Genomic DNA, 19,792 nt, shown 5'->3' on the forward strand with positions numbered 1-19,792 from the left:
GAGACGATATACGATAGAATGAATGTAAAACTAATGTTCTCCCATGTAAACTATCACATAATTCACAATAAAACATTAAAAAAAAAAAAGAAATGAGTTAGTACGTAGAAAGTATTTTAGAATAGAGCCAGACACTTAGGAAGCACTATGTGTTAGATCATTAAAATCAACTTTAAAAAGGACTTTATTTCCACTCTGTAGTTCTTGATCTTTTTCCCTAGCTCTTCTCCCTTCCAGCTGATCTACGGAAAATCACGTCTGTTTGATGGCTTCTACTTTAACTTCCATCCATTTTCCCAACTACTGAAATTGTCTAAGATTTCTAATGACCTAGCAGCCACTTTTCTGTCTCTAGATTTCTAATGACCTAGCTATCACTTTTCTGTCCTTAGTGTATGAGGTAACTGTACTGTGTGCTATCACTGGCCATATCTTCCTTGGACTTTTGAGACACTCTTCTCTCCCTGGTTTTTATCTGCCCTGTAGCTGTCTCTTCTCAGTCTTTTCTGAAAGCTCCTCTCTTCTCCCTCCGTTTGCTCGTTAATGTTATTCCTGACCTTGTCTTACTCTCACTGGGTGATTTCATACACAGGTAAATCCAATTTTGCCAGTTCTCCTGACAGTTTCCAAAAGGTATCATGTTCTTTCTCACATCCATAACTTTGAGCTTCCTTCTACTCCCATCACCCATTCTTCCTGGCACCTTCTCTCATCAGATCTCTCTGTCTAGTAAGTTTGGTTGGTTCTCCAAATTTTAACCCAATCATCATATTTTTTTGTCCTCCTAAGCCAAGTTGAGTATTCCTTCTCTGCACTCCCTTACTGTCTTGCGGAACTCCTCTATTATCATATACTAGAATGTTTAATTACTTATTTATTTGGTTCTCCATTAGAATAAGCATGACTTATAGGTATCTATCAGGAAAGAGAGAAGGCTTTCTGCTCCCTCAAAGATTTATAACCTCAGAAACTCTATAGAGGGTTGCTGTCAGAACCAATTAATAGCACTTAACAACAAAAACAATAACAATGACATAAGTATATATATCCTCAAAGCATCATGTCTGGGTAAAATGTACAGGGATTCAATATGTGAATACATATAATTGACAAACAATAAATAGTGATTTTATTATGTTGTATCTTAATTCAGAAGTGAACATCAGGATGGTATCTCATAAAAAAGGTTAGCTCTTCCTGAAAATTTTATCAGGAGCACGTGTAAGAGGCAAATGTCCATGGTTATACATGAGTCCTGGAGGCACCGTGGTTACTTGGCTTCTAACTGAAAGGTCAGCAGTTTGACTCCACAAGCCACTCCACAATAGAAAGATGTGGCATGGACTTCTGTAAATACAATACCCTGGAAACCCTTATGGGGCAGTTTTTCTGGAGCTCTGGTAGCGTAGTGGTTACGACTCGGGCTGTGAACTGTAAGGTCAGCAGTTTGAAACTACCAGCAGTTCCGCAGGAGAAAGATTAGGCGTTCTGCTCCCGTAAAGATTAACAGCCTCGGAAACCCTATGCAAGGTCGCTATGAGTCAAAACCGACTCCACGGCACATAACAACAACAACAACGTCACTATGAGTTGCTGTTAGGTGCTGTCAGGTTGGTTCTGACTCAGGACGACCTTATGTACAACAGAACGAAACACTGCCTGATTCTAATGGCAACTGGTATGCTGTATAATGCTATAATTCACTAAAGCCAACTCGGAAAGACAAAGGAGCCCTTATTACTTTACTACTATCATATGTATTTGGGTTCACTGAAGCATTACTTAACTACAGTCAACTAAATTTGAGGCTCATTAAAATTTTAGAAGTACCATATTTTTCTTATGAAGAAAGTTCAGTTAAAATAATGTTCTGACTCCCTGCCATAATTACAAACACCATTCACCAGTAGAGAATATCAACTCATGTTTACAAGGCAAAATATCATATAACTATCCCTGGTAGGCGCTGTGGGGTAATGCACTGAACTGCAAAAGTCAGTTTGAACTGCAAGGTCGGCAGTTCAAGCTTACCTGCCACTCCTTGGAAACCCTATACAGGGTCACTATGGGTGAGAACTGACTTGGCGGCACTTAACAAACATCCCTTTTAAGAAGTTTTACTGACTAGGTTTCTTGCTTTGCCATGGGTCTTTGCACCTACCTGCAAAGTGCAACCAAATACACCGATCATCAGCATGGCCACGGAGAGGTAATCGGTAAACACATCCCACCATGGCTTCAGCACCCGGAAGGCAGGCTGCTGCTCAGAGAACTGCCGGAATTCTGTCACTGGAATCATGTTTCTGGCAAAGAAGAGATTATTCGTGAATAGATTTATAACTAACTACAGCTTCATACACACATATTGCATTATAACCAGTATTTGAGATACTGCTTCAGGTCATCAGAAGCAGAAGTAAATCAGAGAGAAAATGATGTTAGCGGGCACATGAAACAGAAAGACATAATTTGTGATAACAACAGCAAAGAGGAGGAGAAATGGTATCATTTGCTGCCTGGTGCCTAGAGTCTTAAGGATTTGTGGGCTGTCATCCAAGACACAATGGTTGGTCTCTGTTCACCTGGAGTGAGGAAGGGTCAGGAATAGAAGGAGGATGTGTGGCTGGTTCCCTCCATAAAATACTACCTTCTTTGCATGGGGATAGAGGAGTTGGACTGTGCCTGCCAGCTGCCATTGCTGAACATTTTGATTTAAAAAAAAACAACTGTATAAAAGAATACTGACCAAAAAGGGGGAAATGCAGAATAGAATTTCAGATGCTTATGGACTCCAAACTTCCTGGAGTCATGGGGGCTAGAGGAATCTACTAATATTATTGCCCTGAAATCATCTTTAAACCTTAATCTAAGACTATCCCTTGAAGTCTTCTTGAAACCAAACAATAATTTCACTTAACTAATAAAAATGTTTTCTCGATCATTAACTAGTAAAGAGGCTTTCTTGACTCTTTAAGAAACTATATGGAATCAAAGAGAGAACAGCAAACTTGAAAGATTAAGCAGGAACCTTAGGGGGCAGTGAGTTTATGTTAATGAGGGAGGAACAACTCAGGAAAGGAGAGTCAGATGGTAGCACAACTCAATATAATCAATGCCACTGAATCATACATGTAGAAAGGGCTGAATTGGTGTATGTTTTCTTGTATATATTCTCAAAAACAACAACAAAAAAGCAGCAGAGGTCTGTCTGAATTAGTCAAGGCACTACCATGGTCTACCAGTGTTTTAGGGACGAATACCTGCCAATTCAGGAAATAAGGAGACTCAACTGGAAAAGGCAAGGACCCTTACTGCACTAGTACTCACACGGGCCAGAGAGACCATGGCTGGAGCAGTCACCAAGTCCTAGTTACTTTCGGAACTTCCCATTGCCCTCCTGGTGTAGCGCTGCAGGCTAACCACTAGACAACAAGGGTAGTTTAAACGCTTCAGCAGCTCCTGGGAAACCCTACACAGGATCGCTATGAGTCGGAATCGACTCAACAGCATTTAGCAACAACACAACAAACAGGACACAAAGATGCCACACATTTATTTATGTTTTGGCAAGATAAAACCAAAACATTTTAAAGCAAATCTTATACTTGGAAATGTTTTTGGTATTTATCATACTGCCCTGGGTTGTTGTTTTAAACTACTTTTAAAAGAAAAAAGTATAATTTCAGCATTCATTTTGGTTATTGATTGAGCCCTATTTCCAAAAGCTTGTTCCATAAAGAAAGCAAATTATTTCTCACATGGTCATGTCCTTTGGAGGGGAAATCTCATTGGTGGTGGTGGTGAGTTGAGGAGGACTCCATTTTTTCTTGCTTTTTTTTGGTCCCTGTGTTTTATAGTGACTTCTTTTCTCTATTTTTATTATTTACTTTTCATAATTCACTCTGAATCTCAATTTTAGCTTGAATTTCTCTTTTGAGAAATCAGTTTGCCCTGGAAACTCCTCCCTGTTACCCCACCCCCATTTTTCTTCAGTTTCTGAGTTGATTCTGGCTCATAGCAACCCTGTGTGTGTCAGAGTAGAACTGTGTTCCACAGGGCTTTTCAAGACTGATATTTGAGAAGTAGATCACTAGACTTTTTTCCCGAGGTACATTTGGATGGACTTGAGCCTTCAACTGTTTGGTTAACAGCTAAGTGCATTAACTTTTTGTGTCACTCAGGGACTCGATAGAAACACCTATCCAAGACTCCATAGAAACTCCTATGTAAATGACAGAAGATAGGGTATACCAGAGGGTCTGGGGAAAGACACAGCCTTTTCGTGGTCTGCATCTCATTCTCACTCCACATTCCCATTGCCTACACTGCAACCCACACTTGAAGTTAATCACCCTGTTACTGTGAGGAATATTCCTTTTGTCTTATGATGATGAATAAGAGCCCAAAGAAAACATCTCTCCTTTTGTCTTCTTTGGATCCAATAATCCAGCTCTCTATAGCTCACCTTACTATTTAGTCTTAGTCTTAATTAAAGTGGCATTTGAATTATGGTGTTGTAGAAAAGTACTCTAAGTACAGTACCATGTTGTTGTTGCTGTTAAGTGCCACCAAGTTGGTTCTGACTCACAGTAACCCTGTATAGGGTTTCTGAGGAACAACTGGTGGGTTTGAAGCACTGACCTTACAGTTCAAACTAACCTTGTAACCCAGTGCTTATCCTATAGTGCCACACCAGGACTCCAAAAGTACCATAGGCTACCAGAAAAACAAACAAATCTTGGAATAAATAATCAGAAAGTTCCTTAGAAGTGAGGATGGTGAAACTTATCTCAAGTACTTTGGACACTAGAGACCAATTATCACGAAGGACTACTTCCTGGAAAAGGACATTAAATTTGATGAAGTGGAGGGTCAGTGAAAAAGAGGAAGATCCCAACAAATGGAGTGATACAATGGCTGCAACAATGAGCTTAAATATATCAACAATTGTGAGGATAATGTAGGATCTGGCAATGTTTTTTTCTGTTGTTCATGAGACCGCTATGAGTAAGAGCTGGCTCAATGGTACCTAACAACAACAACGACAACAAAGAGACAGGGCAGATGGCTAAATTTTTTCTTCTCCTCCCAAGTCTTGTTTGTTTCATGGATCACCCTTTCCATAGTGCTGAGCCTAATACATAGAACTGATCTCAAGACTCAGGTCTAAGAACTATACTACAAACCCTCCAGGCAAAAACAAAGTCTCTGAATATAATTTTGAACACTGTTATGTTTTCAATTCTGTCTTATTGCTTTATTTGTATTATGCTTAGACAAGAATTTGTCTTTCTTTTGGATTTGTTCTTTAGCACAGTGATGACAATTTCAGTAGACTAAGAGTCTCATCTATGAGTATAACCTAATGTTCCTTAATTGACTTGACATTTGTCTAGCATTTGATACAAGTTCCTCATTTTACTAAAACATCATTCCTAACTCCATTCTGTTACTACTATTAGTCTGCAAGCTTCTTGAGGATAGAACCTATATATTATGCATACATGTATCCTAAATGCTTTGGACCATGTCTCACATATGACAAGCAGACCACAGAAGCTAAACAAATTACCTGGTATATTCCCAAATACTACCATTTGAGACTAGTTCACATTACTTACAACAGACAAGAGATGGAAACAACCTAAATAGTCATAACAGATCAATGGATAAACAAAATATAGTATATACATACAATGGAATGTTACTCAGCTATGAATGGAGTCCTGATACAAACCACAACACAGATGAATCTTGAATGTTGTAAGTTAATCACAAAAGGACAAATATTGTATGAAATTAGGTGAACTATTTAAAATAGGCAAAATTTATAGACCAGATCTATTACTTGTTCTGTATGTGGAAGGGAGGGAGAGAAGGGAACAGAGGAAGCTGTTGTTTAAGAAGCACTGAGTATCTGTTTATGATAATTAAAAAACTTGCCAAGATACTGGTGATTTTTATACAACATGATTAATGTAATTGTAATCACTGAATTGTTCATGTAAAAAAATGCTAATTTGGCAAATGCCATAAATACACTTTGATTTTGTCGTGACCCCAAGTACATGTTAAAACAATAAAAAAATTTTAGACTACTTTAAAGTTAGACTTTTCTGACAACTTATAACTTGTGTTCTTTCCTGTGAATCATTACAATCTCACTGCTCAAATGTTTTCCGGTCATAATTGTTTCAGTGACAATCACAGACAGGCACTTTCTCACTGTAACTCCCAAGTTCCGCTTCAGAAGCAATGTCTTATTCTGTTTTGCATTTGCATCGCTTACTATGGTGCCTGGCCAAATAAGAGGCCCTTAACAACTGTCTGTTGAATAAATGGATGAGGGAATTCTGATACACATTCCTGGAGCAATACCCATCCAAGTCAGCTTTAGTGTGACCCCAATCAGCTGCAGTGACAATAATTAATTAGCTTACTGCCTGTGGTGTGGTTTACACATTATTCTTTGACAGATTTAGTTGTCTCTTGTACACATAGAAGAAAATTAGGCTTGTTCCTGTAAGTAAATGACAATTTCAGGAATGAAATGTATCACTGTAGAATAATTGTTCTCAAACTTTTTGGTCTCATAACCCTACACACACTGAAATTTAATAAGGACAACCCCAAAGAGGTTTTCATTATGTGGATTATATCTATCATATTATATATTATATATAGACTTTATCTATATATAATATATATATCTATATATATCTATATATAATATATAAGCAGCTCTGGCAGCATAGTGGTTATGAATCTGGCTGCTAATCTCAAGGTTGGCAGTTCGAAACTACCAGCTGTTCCACGTGAGAAAGATGAGGCTTTCTGCTCCCGTAAAGATTTACAGCCTCGGAAACCTTGTGCACGGTCACTATGAGTCGAAACCAACTCCATGGTACTTAACAACAACATATATAATCTATATTATATATAGACTTAATCTATATATAATATATACATTATAAGGAGCTCTGGTAGCATAGTGGTTACGAATCGGGCTGCAAAACGCAAGGTCAGCAATTTAAAACTACCAGCTGTTCCTGTAAAGATTTACAGACTCGTAAACCCTGTACAGGGTCGCTATGAGTCGGGACCGACTCCATGGCACATAACAACAACAACAACATATATATTATAAGGAGCTCTGGTAGCGTAGTGGTTACAATTGGGCTGCGAGCTGCAAGGTCAGCAGTTCGTAACTACCAGCTGTTCCGCAGGAGAAAGATGAGGATTTCTGTTCCCGTAAAGATTTACAGCCTCAGAAACCCTATGCAGGGTTGCTCTGAGTCGGGACTGACTCCACAGCACATAACAACAACATATATATTGTATATAGATTATATCTATATATATTATGTATAGATATATCTGTATTAGAAATTAAAACCAAGAACTTTACTTATTACATGTTAACATAAATGACTATGAAAAATATATTTTTCTAAACAAAAAACTCGTGAGAATTATGGAACTTATTTAACATTTTTGCAAGTCTCCTTAATGACTGGCTTGAAAGAGGGCAGCTGAGTTCTCATACGTGTTTGTTTCAGCATTGATCTGCTGGTTTGAGTAAGTATGCATCCTCTGGTTTGTATGGAGAGTTCTTGCTGTCATTGGGCATCATTGAGTCTTTTTTTTTTTTCCTGACTCAGCAATCCCATGTGACAGAGTAAAACTGCCCCATAGGATTTTCTAGGTTGTAATCTTGATGGATGGAGATCACCAGGCCTTTTTCCCACAGAGTCACTTGGTGAACTTGAATAGTTTATCTTGCAATTAGCAGCTAAGCACTTAACTTGTGTCACCGGAGATCTTGGTACATTGATTCCTTGTAATATGCTATTTATGTTGATGTTTATGAAGACAACATAAGCTCAAACAGATCTGCAGTTGGAAAAGGGAATTTTTAGTAGTCATGAGGAAGCTGTACAGTGAATAAGGCACACAGTAGAAAAATTGATGCTTTTGAGTTATGATATTGGAGGAGAAATTGAAAGTGCCATGGGCTGCCAAAAGAACAAACAGATCTGTGTTGGAAGAAGTACAGCTAGAGTGCTCCTAGGAGGCCAGGATGGCCAAACTTTGTCTCTTATACTTCGGCCAAATTGTTAGGAGGGACCAGTCTCTGGAGAAGGATATCATGTTTGATAAGGTGGAGGTTAGAGAAAAAGAGGAAGACTCCCAGTGAGATGGATTGGCCAAGTGGCAGCATTGATGAACTCAAGTGGAGCAACAGTAGTGAGGCTGGCCCAGGACCGGTCAGTGTTTCGTTCTGCTGTGCATTAAGGTCACTACAAGTCAGTACCAATCCAATAGCACCTACCAACAACAACATACAATTGTGGATATGTGTTTTTGATATTCTACCAAACTTTGCAAAGGTTAGTTGCAATAAGAAATTTGAAAATTATCTCAATGACCTTTTCAAACTCTATTATATTAAAACTCATTATTCTGTCATGCACTTTGAATGGATCTTTTACTCATGAAGATTTTTAACAGTGTGCACTGGCCATTTAGAAACATAGGTTCACTGAATTATGTAGATCTTCCATATGTTGACAACTATCATAAAATATTTTAAAAATTACATTCATTAATATCACCACTGCTTTTATCAGAAAACATTTTTTAAATATTGGGAAGTTGTCACATTAACGGTGGTGTGCTGTGGAATCGATTCTGACTCATAGCAACCTTGTATAGGGTTTCCGAGGCTGTAAATCTTTACAGAAGCAGAAAGTCTCATCCGTCTCCCATTCAGCAGCTGGTTCAACTGCTCGCAATCCACTACACTACCAGAGCTTATGGTGGTAGATATAAATATTGTAAAATTATAGTTATCATTTGAAAGTTTAAATTTTATCAACTGGCAACAAATACAGTTTTTCTTGAAGTGTCAGGCTCACTGCACACTTTTGGGAAAAGTCTGAAAAAAAAACACAACTGTTTTATTCAAGTAAAAATAGTACAATATAGTGAAATCGTTTTGGCTTAATTAATGGTCTTTTCTTAAATAAGCAAAGACCTAGTCATCAGATGAGCTCATTATTGATTTGCCTTATAGATGTCATTCACTTAATATAGACAACAAAGACAAAATAAAGAATTTATCTGTCTGTAGAATAATTTTCGTATCATTTTACAGTGGTTCTGTGAACCACACTTGGAGAATCATTCAAGTAGAGGACCAAGTCTCCTATCTTTATCTACAGGTTCCCTTGAATAAACAAAAGCCTGGACATTCACAACAGGTGATTTGCTTCACAGATATCACTCCCCTAATATGGAAAATAAAGACAGAATAAGGAATCTAAGAAACTTAAGTATTTTTGGATACTTCTTAATATTTACAGTCTAGCTAAGATGAATTATGAGACTTGTTAGAGAAACAGATGGTCAAGATGACTTAGCTTTATAACCCCTATTGCACATAAACTCTTTGGGGTCAGTTGTATGAATACGTCCTGGGGCACAATGATTAAAGTGCTTAGCTGCTAAAAATAGTTTGATGGTTCAAATACACTAAAAATCTCTCAATGGGAGAAAGATGTGGCAGTTTGCTTCTATAAGGATTTACAGTGCACATGAACCATGGCTTCTTCTAACCTGAGATCAGAAGAACTAGATGGTACCATCTGACCAGGGGCACAGTGAAGGTCCCTGTTAGAATGGGAGAAAAATGTAGACCCAAACTCAAGTTCATAAAAAAGATCAGACTTTCTGGAATGACAGAAACTGGAGGAACCCCTGAGACCATCACCCTACGATACCCTCTTAACCTTGAGCTGAAACCACTCCTGGATATCAACTTTCAGGCAAACAATAGTTTGGATTTTAAGATAAATCATATCATGCATGAGTAATATATTCCTTAAACAACTATATGAGACCAAAGGTCAATATTTATACTCAAATGCAAAGATGAAGAGGCAAGGAGAGGAAGGGACACTAGACAGAGGAGAACAGAACAAACAATGAAAATGAGAAGGCTAACGCACTGTGAAAATTGTAACCAATGTCATGTAACAATGTTTATAAAAATTGTTATGTTGTTGTTGTTAAGTGCCTTCCAGTCCGTTCCAACTCATAGCAACTCTGCATAGGGTTTCCGAGGAGCAACTGGTGAGGTTGAACTACTGACCCTGCAGCTCAAACCAACCTCACAGCTCAGCACATTAACCTACAGCACCACACCAGGATTCCAAAAATTGTTATATGGGAATCTAGTACACTGTGTAAAATTTCACCTAAAAATTAGTTCTTTAAATAAATAAATAAAATCTGAGTTCGCTACTGAGTTAGAGGGGATAAAAAAGATTTACAACTTTGACAACTCTATGGGATAGTTCTACTCTGGGTCATTCTGAGTCAGACTTGGCAGTAGGGTGGGTGGGTGTATGTTCATGTCCATATAAGTCACATGCATACATACTAAATATAAATGTATGTATACAGATGATTAACACACATGCACACTTTACTGATTTAACATATCATGAAGCTCTATGTTCATATCCAACACAGATTGTTCCTTATTATTTTTAATGCCCCTCCCCAAGAATCAAACAACTACCACAAAACCACAAAAACAGTGACTGAGGGGAAAGTTGAATTAAAAAAATCCAAAACTCCTGAGAGGTGGATGGATCTTTCTATACTGGAAAAAAAAAAAAAAGAAAGAAAAACTTGCATTCTTTTACAAATTTCAGCACATCTGAAAAGTCATACATACAATAAAAAGTACACTTAATTCTTCTTTCATTACTACTGTAGTTTCTAAGTGATTTGTTGTAATCAAAAGTTATTTAAAATAAGAGGTACTTTTGAAAGGTATTGGATTTTTTTTCTCCTAAAAATTATTCAGTACAATTTTATTTCTATTTTTGAATGTTCTTATTTCAAAACCGTGATTAACATTATACTCCTTCCACCTACAATTTCCATGAGATTTGCGCTTGGCCAATTAACAATGTCTTTGGAAATGGGGCATTCCAAATTGAACTGAGAGGTTCTTATATTTAAAAAATTCAAATAACAGATTTTATATCATTATTATTTCTCCACCTCTCTTTTTGCAGAAACCCATACCATTTCTTTTATAAAAAGTATTTATTACAAAAAAAAAAAAATCACTTGGTAACTCCATTTTCCACACAATTTTATGAGTCAAAGATACTATGCACTTTATTCCTTTGATAAAAATACTGCTAAAATTAGGTACAAACCTAGTTTCTTTTACACCCTCGGAAACCCTGTACAGGGTCGCTATGGGTCGGACCCGACTCAACGGCACTTAACAACAACAACAACATATGGCTCTTAGGAGTCCTGATGTGGCGCATTGGACTAATGCATCAGACTGCAAAGTCATTTGAACTGCAAGGTTGGTGGTTCAAACTCACCAGCTGCTCCTTGGAAACCCTATGCAGGGTCGCTATGGGTTGGAATCAACTTGAAGGCACTTAACAACAACAACAATATGACTCTTACTAAAACAATTTGCCTCCCTGCCCTTTACTTTGCAAAAGAATTCTAGTGCCTTCTTGTCCAGAATTCATTACCTACAACAAATTCTACTCTACCCATAACTTTTGGCAATCTGCTTCTGTAAAGAAAACACTCAAGAAAACTGAGTCAGAGTTGACTCAATGGCACTCAACAGCAAGAGCTTTGAGAAGATCACACTCATTCTACTTTGACTTGAAATCCAATTGCTAACACTGCTCTACTGCTGTCAGCTGGGCCTGGCTAATATTTATTTTGTTTCACATTTTTATGGCATGACCTTTCTACAGTATAAGCAGACATGGTCCAAGGAAACAAGGGCTAATTCCAGGTAATGAAAGGTATATCGGTAATCTGGTGAACAGCCCCTTAAAAAAACGAACAAAAAGTTAATAATTCCTGAGCATGTGAAATATGACTTCTCCAGAAAAAAATAACCCCAATGTATTGAAACTCCATACTGCCAAATTCAATGCCGTGACATTATCTTATTTGATGTATCAGTAGAATTTGACAAAATTCACTATTCTTCACTTAGATTCCAGGATGTCGCAGTCTTTTGTGATTGTTCTCCTCCCTCATTGGCTGCTCTTTATTCAGCTCTTTTGCTGTTTCCTCCTTCTCTCCCTGAGTTCTTTGACGAGCTCTAGGATAACTACTGGACTGCTAACTGCAAAATTGGCTGTTCAAACTCACCAGCTGCTCCTTGGAAACCCTACACAGGGCCACTATGAGTCATAACCAACTTGATGGCAACTGACAACAACAACAATAACAATTGCACTGTCTTGCTCTCTTCCCTAACTCATTCATTTCCCTGGTGGTCTTACCTCATGTCAAAGTTTTAAATTGCTGTCATTAGGTGCCATTGAGTCTGTACCAACTCATAGCAATTCCTATGCACAAAAGAATGAAACACTGCCCAGTCCTGCACCAGCTTCACAATCATTGCTAGTCCTGAGCCCACTGCTGCTGCCACTGTGTCAATTCATTTCACTGGGGGGCTTCCTCTTTTTCTCCAACCCTCCACTTTACTAAGCATGATATCCTTCTCCAGGGACTGGTCCCTCCTGACTATATATCTGATCTATGAGAGACAAAGTCTGGTCATCCTGGCTTTTAAGGAGCACTCTGGCTGTACTTTTTCCAGCACAGAGTTGTTAGTTCTTTTGGCAACCCATGGCACTTTAAATATTTTCCTCCAACACCATAACTCAAAGCATCAATTCTTCTATGGTCTTCCATATTCACTACCTAACTTTCACATGCATATTAGGTTACTGAAAATACCATGGCTTGGGTCCAGCAAACCTTTGTCCTCCAACACTGTAAAGAGGTCTTATGCAACAGCTTTGCCTAATGCAATACATCATTTGATTTCTTGGCTGCTGCGTCCATGAGTGTTGACAGTTGAGCCAAGCAAAATGAAGTCTTTGACAATTCTAGTTTTACTCCATATTTATGGACGTTGTTTATTGGCCCAGTGGTGAGGATTTTTGTTTTCTTTACATTAAAGTGCAACCCATGGCAAAAGCTGGGTCTTTGATCTTCATCAGTAAGTATTTTAAGTCCTCTTAGCTTTCAGCAACCAAGGTTGTGTCATCTGCATATCACAGGTTGTTAATGAGTCTTCCTCCAAACCTGATGTCAAGTTCTTTATAAAATCCAGCTTCCCAGGTTATGTGCTCAGAGTACAGATGGAATAAATATGGTGAAAGACTCCCTCTTTGGAGCAAGCCTGCCTGAGGGAACCAGCATTCACCGAAGACCCATCTGAAAGAATGACGTCAGCAAGAGCACCAAGGAGTCAGCCAGATGTTTCCACAGCAGAGAAGACTTTAAGAACTGTTTAACCCTTAGAGAACTGGTTAAACTCCACAGACTTTCTGCCGTTTTGCTTGTCGGGTGTGGGGAATGGGGAGTTAACAGATGTTACAGACTTTGCAATCATTCATCAGCCATCATGTTTTATTGCCTGTTAACATTCTCAGAAGCTAGGCAAATCATTGCGGTGCCTGGCCCTTAAACGTGCCACGTGTCTTTGCTCTTAGATCAAGAATCACTGCACTAATAGGAATTGTTACCTTTTTTTGCCCTGTCCACCATGTAAATCAACTGTCTAGGGATATTAATCTCGCTCACACGATCCAAGAGTAAATAGATAAAGGTTTACAATACGGACTAAATGCTCTAGAGAAAGGAAGATTACTTAAGGGAAATAAGATTCAATATAACCAGTTTACACTCTCAGCTAAGGTTATTCACTGTATAAGTAGATATGTGCTATTTTTTCAGTTAACCAGAACCTGATTGGAACTTAATTCAACAGCATTATAGAAGGTTGTGGAACAATATACACTTGTCTGTGGATATTCATCAGCTACATGCTCAAATTTCTGACATAAGTAATTCTCAAGTTGAGAACTGAGTGGCTACTAATTTGCTACCTCGGCCAGAGATTAAGTTCCCCTGTGAACTTGGTTGAACCTCAGCATAGTGATCCTGCTTGGTTGTCTTAGAGCAGGTGGTGGTCTGGCAACATCTTGCGTGTGGGGTCCCCAGCTGGTCTCCTTCCTCCCTGCCTTTTTCAGATGGTGGCTGTTTATGCTGGATGTGTGGCCAGAGACGGGCATGGATCACGTGGAACCTCGGCAACCTAAGACAGAGCCATTGCCATGCTGCAATGAGTATCGATGACGGGTAAGACTGAGGAATTCGCACTGACCACCTAAGACAGGCAGCGTCCCTTAAACAAATAATAAATAAGGAGGAATCTGATGCAGACCGTGCAGACCCGGTCAGGAGTTCAAGTCCCTGTGGGCCCAAGCGTTGCTGACCGTCCAAACCATAGGCTCTGAGGATCAGACTTTAGCCACTTAGCAGACATAGCAAAATATCCCTTATCTGATTATTCAGTTATGCTGGTTAGTAATTCCATACATGAGTCCTGGATACCCACAGATAAATGTAAAAACCTTCCCTAAAAGCCGAGACTGTAAATTCCAAAAAGGCAAAGTTTTTCCCAAAAAAAAAAAAAAAGCTAAAGAGGATAGAGAGAAACTCTATTAACTGATGGAATGTGGAGGGGATTATAATCAATGTAATGAAACAAGGTATATGAATGTTTGAATGTGAAACTGATGATGTGCCCTGAAAACTTTCACTCAATCCACAGTAAACACCTTAAAAAAAAATATGGTGAAAGAATACAACCCTGCTGCACATCTTTCCTAATTTTAAACCATTGAATGTTTCCTTGTTCTGTTCTAACAACTGCCTCTTGGTCTATGCTTAGGGTCCTCATGAACACAATGTAATGTTCCAGAATATTCATTCCCCATAATGTTGTCCATAGCTTTACATAATTTATAAGATTATAAGATTTACTATCAATAAAGCACAGGTAAACATCATTCTGGCATTCTCTTCTTTCAGCCAAGATCCATCTGATATCAGCAATGTAATCCCTCATTACGTGTCCTCATCTGAATCTGGCTTGAAAATCTGACAGTTTCCTGCCAATGCACTGCTGCAGCCGTTTTAAAATTATCTTTATCATAATTTATCTTTCATGTGCTATTAGTGATATTTCCTGGTGATTTCTGCATGTCATTGGATCACCTCTCTTTGGAATGGGCACAAATACGGATCTCTTCCAGTCACTTGACCGGGTAGCTGTCTTCCAGATTTCTTGGCATAGAAGAGTGAGTGCCTCCAGTGCTTCATCAGTTTGTTGAAATATTTTAATTTGCATTATATCAATTCCCAGAGCCTTGTCCTTTGCCAATACCATCAATGCACCCTGGACTTCCTCCTTCAGGATCAGTGACTCTTGATCATATGCTACTTCTTCAAATGGATGAACATCAACTATTCCTTTTTGGTACCATAACTCTGTGTATTCCTTCCATTTTCTTTTGATGCTTTCTGCATCACTCAATATTTTGCCCATAGATTCTTTCAGTATTGCAACTCAAGACTTGGATTTTTTTCTTTAGTTCCCGTAGTTTAAAGAAATGCTAAGCATGTTCTTCCTTTTTATTTTTTTAACCCCAGGTCTTTACATATTTGATTGTAATATTTGACTTTAAGCTAACCTTTGAAATTTTCTATTCAGCTCTTTTATTTATTCATGTCTTCCATTTTCTTTTGTGAGTCTATGCTGGAAAGCAAGTTTCAGAGTTTCTTCTGATATTCACTTTGGTCTTCTCCTTCTTTCTTGTCTTTTTAATGATCTTTTGCTTTCTTCCTGTATGATGTTCTTAATGTCACCCCACAACTCTTTTGGTCTTTAGTTTTCAGTGTTTAATGTATCAAATTTGTTCTTGAGATGATTTCTAAATTCAGTTGGGATATGTTCAAGGTCATAATTTGAATCTTGTGTGCTTGTTTCAATTTTCTTCAGCTTCAACCTGAACTTGCATTGATGGTCTGTTCCACAGTCTGCCCCTGGCCTTGGAGGTTTTCCAACATCTCTTTCCACAAATGTAATCAATTTGATTTGTATCTGGTATATTCTGTCTGGTGAGGTCCATGTGCACAGTCAACTTTTATGTTGTTTAAAAAGGTATATGCAAAAAGGTCCTGCAAAAGTCTATCATGCAATCTCCAGCATTGTTTCTATCACCAAGGCCATATTTTCCAACTACTTATCCTTTCTCTTTGTTTCCAACCTTTGCATTCCAGTTTCCAGTAATTATTAATACATATTGATTTCACGTTTGATCAATTTCACACTGAAGAAGTTGGTAGAAGAATTCTTCATTTTCATCATCATTGGATTTAGTAGCTGGTGCATAAATTTGATTAATACTGGTATTCACTACTTTTCCTTGTAGGTGTTTGGATATTATCCTATCACAAAGTGTTGTACTTCAGGACAGATCTTGAAATGTTCTTTTTGATACTGAATGTGATGTCAGTCATCTTCAGTTGTTTATTCACATAGTAAACCATGTGATTGTCAGGTTCACAATGGCCAATACCAGTCCATTTCAACTCACTAATGCCTAAGATATTGATGTCTATGCATTCCATTTTATATTGACAATTTCCAATTTTCCTAGATTCATACTTCGTACATCCCATGTTCTGATTACAAATGGATATTTACAGCTGTTTCTCTTCATTTTGAGTTGTGCTCCATCAGCACATGAAGGTTGCCACGTGACAGTGTTCCACTGCTATTCATAGGTTTTCAGTGACTATTTGGAAGTAGTCTGTAGTTCACCTCTCTCCTCCCTAGTCTGTCCTCTCCTGGAAGCTCAGCTGAAACCTGTCCACCATAGGTGATCCTGCTAGTATTTAAAATACTTTTGGCACAGCTTCCAGAATCACAGCAGCACACAAGCTACCACAGGATGACAAACTGACAGACGAGTAGCAGAGGCTTTAAATATCATTTACCAATGCCCATGAGTGGCACTGTAGAATAAGTACTGAACTGCTAAGTGCAAGGTTGGTGGTTCAAACCCATCAGTCACTCCTTGGAAACCCTATACAGGGTTGCTATGGGTTGGAACTGACTTAACAACAACAATAGTGCCTCATAGTATTCTTGCTGTTGTTAACTGTCTAGTTGGTTCTGACTCATAGCGACCCTGTATAGGATTTCTGAGAAGCATGTGGTGAGGTTTGAACCATTGACCTTATGGTTCAAACTGACCTTGTGGTCCAGTGCTTTACCCTACAGCACCACTCCAGGCCTCATAGTGTAGATGATATGTAAAGCCTCGCAACTAGAATGGTAGAATCCAGTGACAAAATTCCCACCTTCCATATAAGAGATCACTGCTTGATTCCTGGAAAAAGTATTTTGTGCGCAGCCACCATTTTTGTCTGTCAGTAGAAGCTTGTGTTACTATGATGCTGAACATTCACAGAGCTTCCAGCCTGTGAGTGACTAGGAAAAATGACCTGGAGGTCTACTTGTGTAAAATTCAAACATCAGCCAATGAAAACCCTATGCCAATGCTCCAATCTACACCCAGTCAAGGGGATAGTGCAGGACTGGGCAGCATGTTGTCTTACTGGATGACAGCTAACAACAATGAGTCATACTGAACACTTCTCCAATTCCTATCTACATCTTGACTTCCACATCCAACTCCTACTTGATAGCTAACTGAGATATCCACTAGATACATTACACTTTATATGTTTAAAACCAACTCCTGTACACTCTCCTACCTTGCCTTCCCAACTTGAAACTCCATCACATCTGTAGATGTCAACTTAGGCCAATTAGGAGTCAGCCACATCTTCTATTATATTTACCAAAAATATTTATTCTATTTTTAATTGAATTGTTTGTCTTCTGTCAAAAATGCACATTTTGTGAAGGCAGGGACTTTCTTTTCAGTTGTGCTTTGTTCATGGATGCATTGTAAAAAAAAAACAAAAAAAACCACACAAACAACCTAGAAAATAATGCTTGGTATATAGCAGGCACTCTCACTCAATTAGTGAATATGTAGTAAGTTTAATGAGGAAAGGGAGTTCCATTTCCTTCAGTTTTAGAAATACGAACTGCAAAAGCAAAATGTATATCTGAGTAATGCCATGGGAGGCAGACTCACTGTTCAGGATCAGAATATTATTGGCACAGTGGAGGCCAGAGGAGTAAAAAAGTAGATGAGCATAGTAATACCATGATCTTAACACTATGAATTCTTCTTAGTTGTGTTCAAAGGATCAAAATAAAGACACCAGGAAATGGTCAGAACATGAATTATAAAACAAACTCCTTTTCTCATAGTATAAAGATGGAGGGAAAAAATGCAAAATAATTTTCTCTATTAAGTAAGAATTATCTTTCTTCCTTCACACAGCGTTAGTCTAGATTCAGTTTTACCCTGCACTTGTAGTTCACAAGCCACATATCTCTAGAAAAATCTGCTGGAGATGGACATATTTATTAGATGGTTATGTAAAAATCCATTTAATTAAACAGTGAATCGTAATGGGTTATAAAATTTTAGAGTTGAAAGGGAGCTCAGAGATCATTAAGTCTGTATCCCTTATTTTAGAGTTAGAAAACTTCAGCCACCAGACACAAGCTAGTAGCAAGCCATGGCTTCTAATCAAATCTTTTCCCTGTCTTTGCTAATTAGAATTGAACAAATCTAAGATGTACTAAGAACTAAATAGTTCAAGGGGAATTTCTTCTACACTTAATCACTCTTTTCATGTGCCTTATTTGAGAATAACAAGACTTCATCTCACATAGTTTGGCTATGTTATCAGGAGGAACTCGTTCCTAGAGAAAGACATCATGCTTGGTAAAGTAGAGAATGAAAAAGAAGAATATCCAATGAGTTAGACTGACACAGTGGCTGAAAAATGGGCTCAAACATAGCATTTGTGAGGACAGCACACGGTCAGGCAGCATTTAGCTCTCTGGTACATGGGGTCACTGAATCTGAACCGAGTCGATGGCATATAACAGCAACAATTTGACAATATAAAAATTTAAAGTAATAAATTATTGCCAGTACATTTAAATAATTAATAAGCCACAATGCCTTTATGTTGTTGTTATTAAATGTCGTCGAGTTGGTTCTGACTCATAGTGGCCATGTATCGGATTTCCAAGGAGTGGCTGGTGAATTTGAACCACCGTCCTTGCCATTCAAACTGACCTTGAGGTTGAGTGCCTATCCTACGGTGCAATACCAGGACTCCATAAAATTAAAGAATTTTGGACTTCGAAGGAGCCTTGAGAGACAGGCTGAACTTCCATCCAAAAGAACACACGGTATTATTCTCACCTTGGATATTCCAAGATGTCCTATGTTCAATTACTGGCCCAATCACATGATTTAGAATTTCTGGAAATTTACTGTCATCGGTTGAATTGTGTCCCCCAAAACATGTGTCAGCTTGGCTGGGCCATGGTTATCAGTGGCTTGGCAATTATGTAATGATGAAATGTAATAATCCCCTATGATATGATCTGATGTTAAACCAGTAAGAGAATTAAGGGTGGGATGTAACACTTTTAATCCCATCCCCATCTTGAATCAATGTAAGGGGAGTTTCCCTCGGATGGGGCCTGCAACATCTTTTACTTACAGGAGATTAAAGGATGGAGAGGTGAACAGAAATCAGAGGGACCTACTTCTCAAGAAATAAGAGCCAGGGGTTGAGTGCATCCTTTGGACCTGGGGTCTCTTCACTGTGAAGCTACTAGATCCAGGGGAAGATTGATGCTAAGACACAAGGAGATCCCCAAGGAATGCTGGGTCTAAGATGCTGACAGGAGACAAGGGCCTTC

General features: G+C 38.4%; 1 protein-coding gene across 1 annotated transcript in view; it reads right to left on the bottom strand.

The window, feature by feature from the left end:
* Positions 1 to 19,792, bottom strand: part of LRRC8C (leucine rich repeat containing 8 family, member C) — a 135,810-nt gene that overhangs the window by 55,443 nt on the left and 60,575 nt on the right. The window contains exon 2 of the mRNA XM_006830976.1: positions 2,162 to 2,303. Within this exon, the coding sequence (XP_006831039.1) occupies positions 2,162 to 2,299 (138 nt within the window). The 5' untranslated portion in view covers positions 2,300 to 2,303. The remainder of the gene's footprint in view (positions 1 to 2,161; positions 2,304 to 19,792) is intronic.

This window comes from Chrysochloris asiatica, unplaced genomic scaffold (genome assembly GCF_000296735.1).
Source record: "Chrysochloris asiatica unplaced genomic scaffold, ChrAsi1.0 scaffold00002, whole genome shotgun sequence".
NCBI classification, from domain to species: Eukaryota; Metazoa; Chordata; class Mammalia; order Afrosoricida; family Chrysochloridae; genus Chrysochloris; species Chrysochloris asiatica.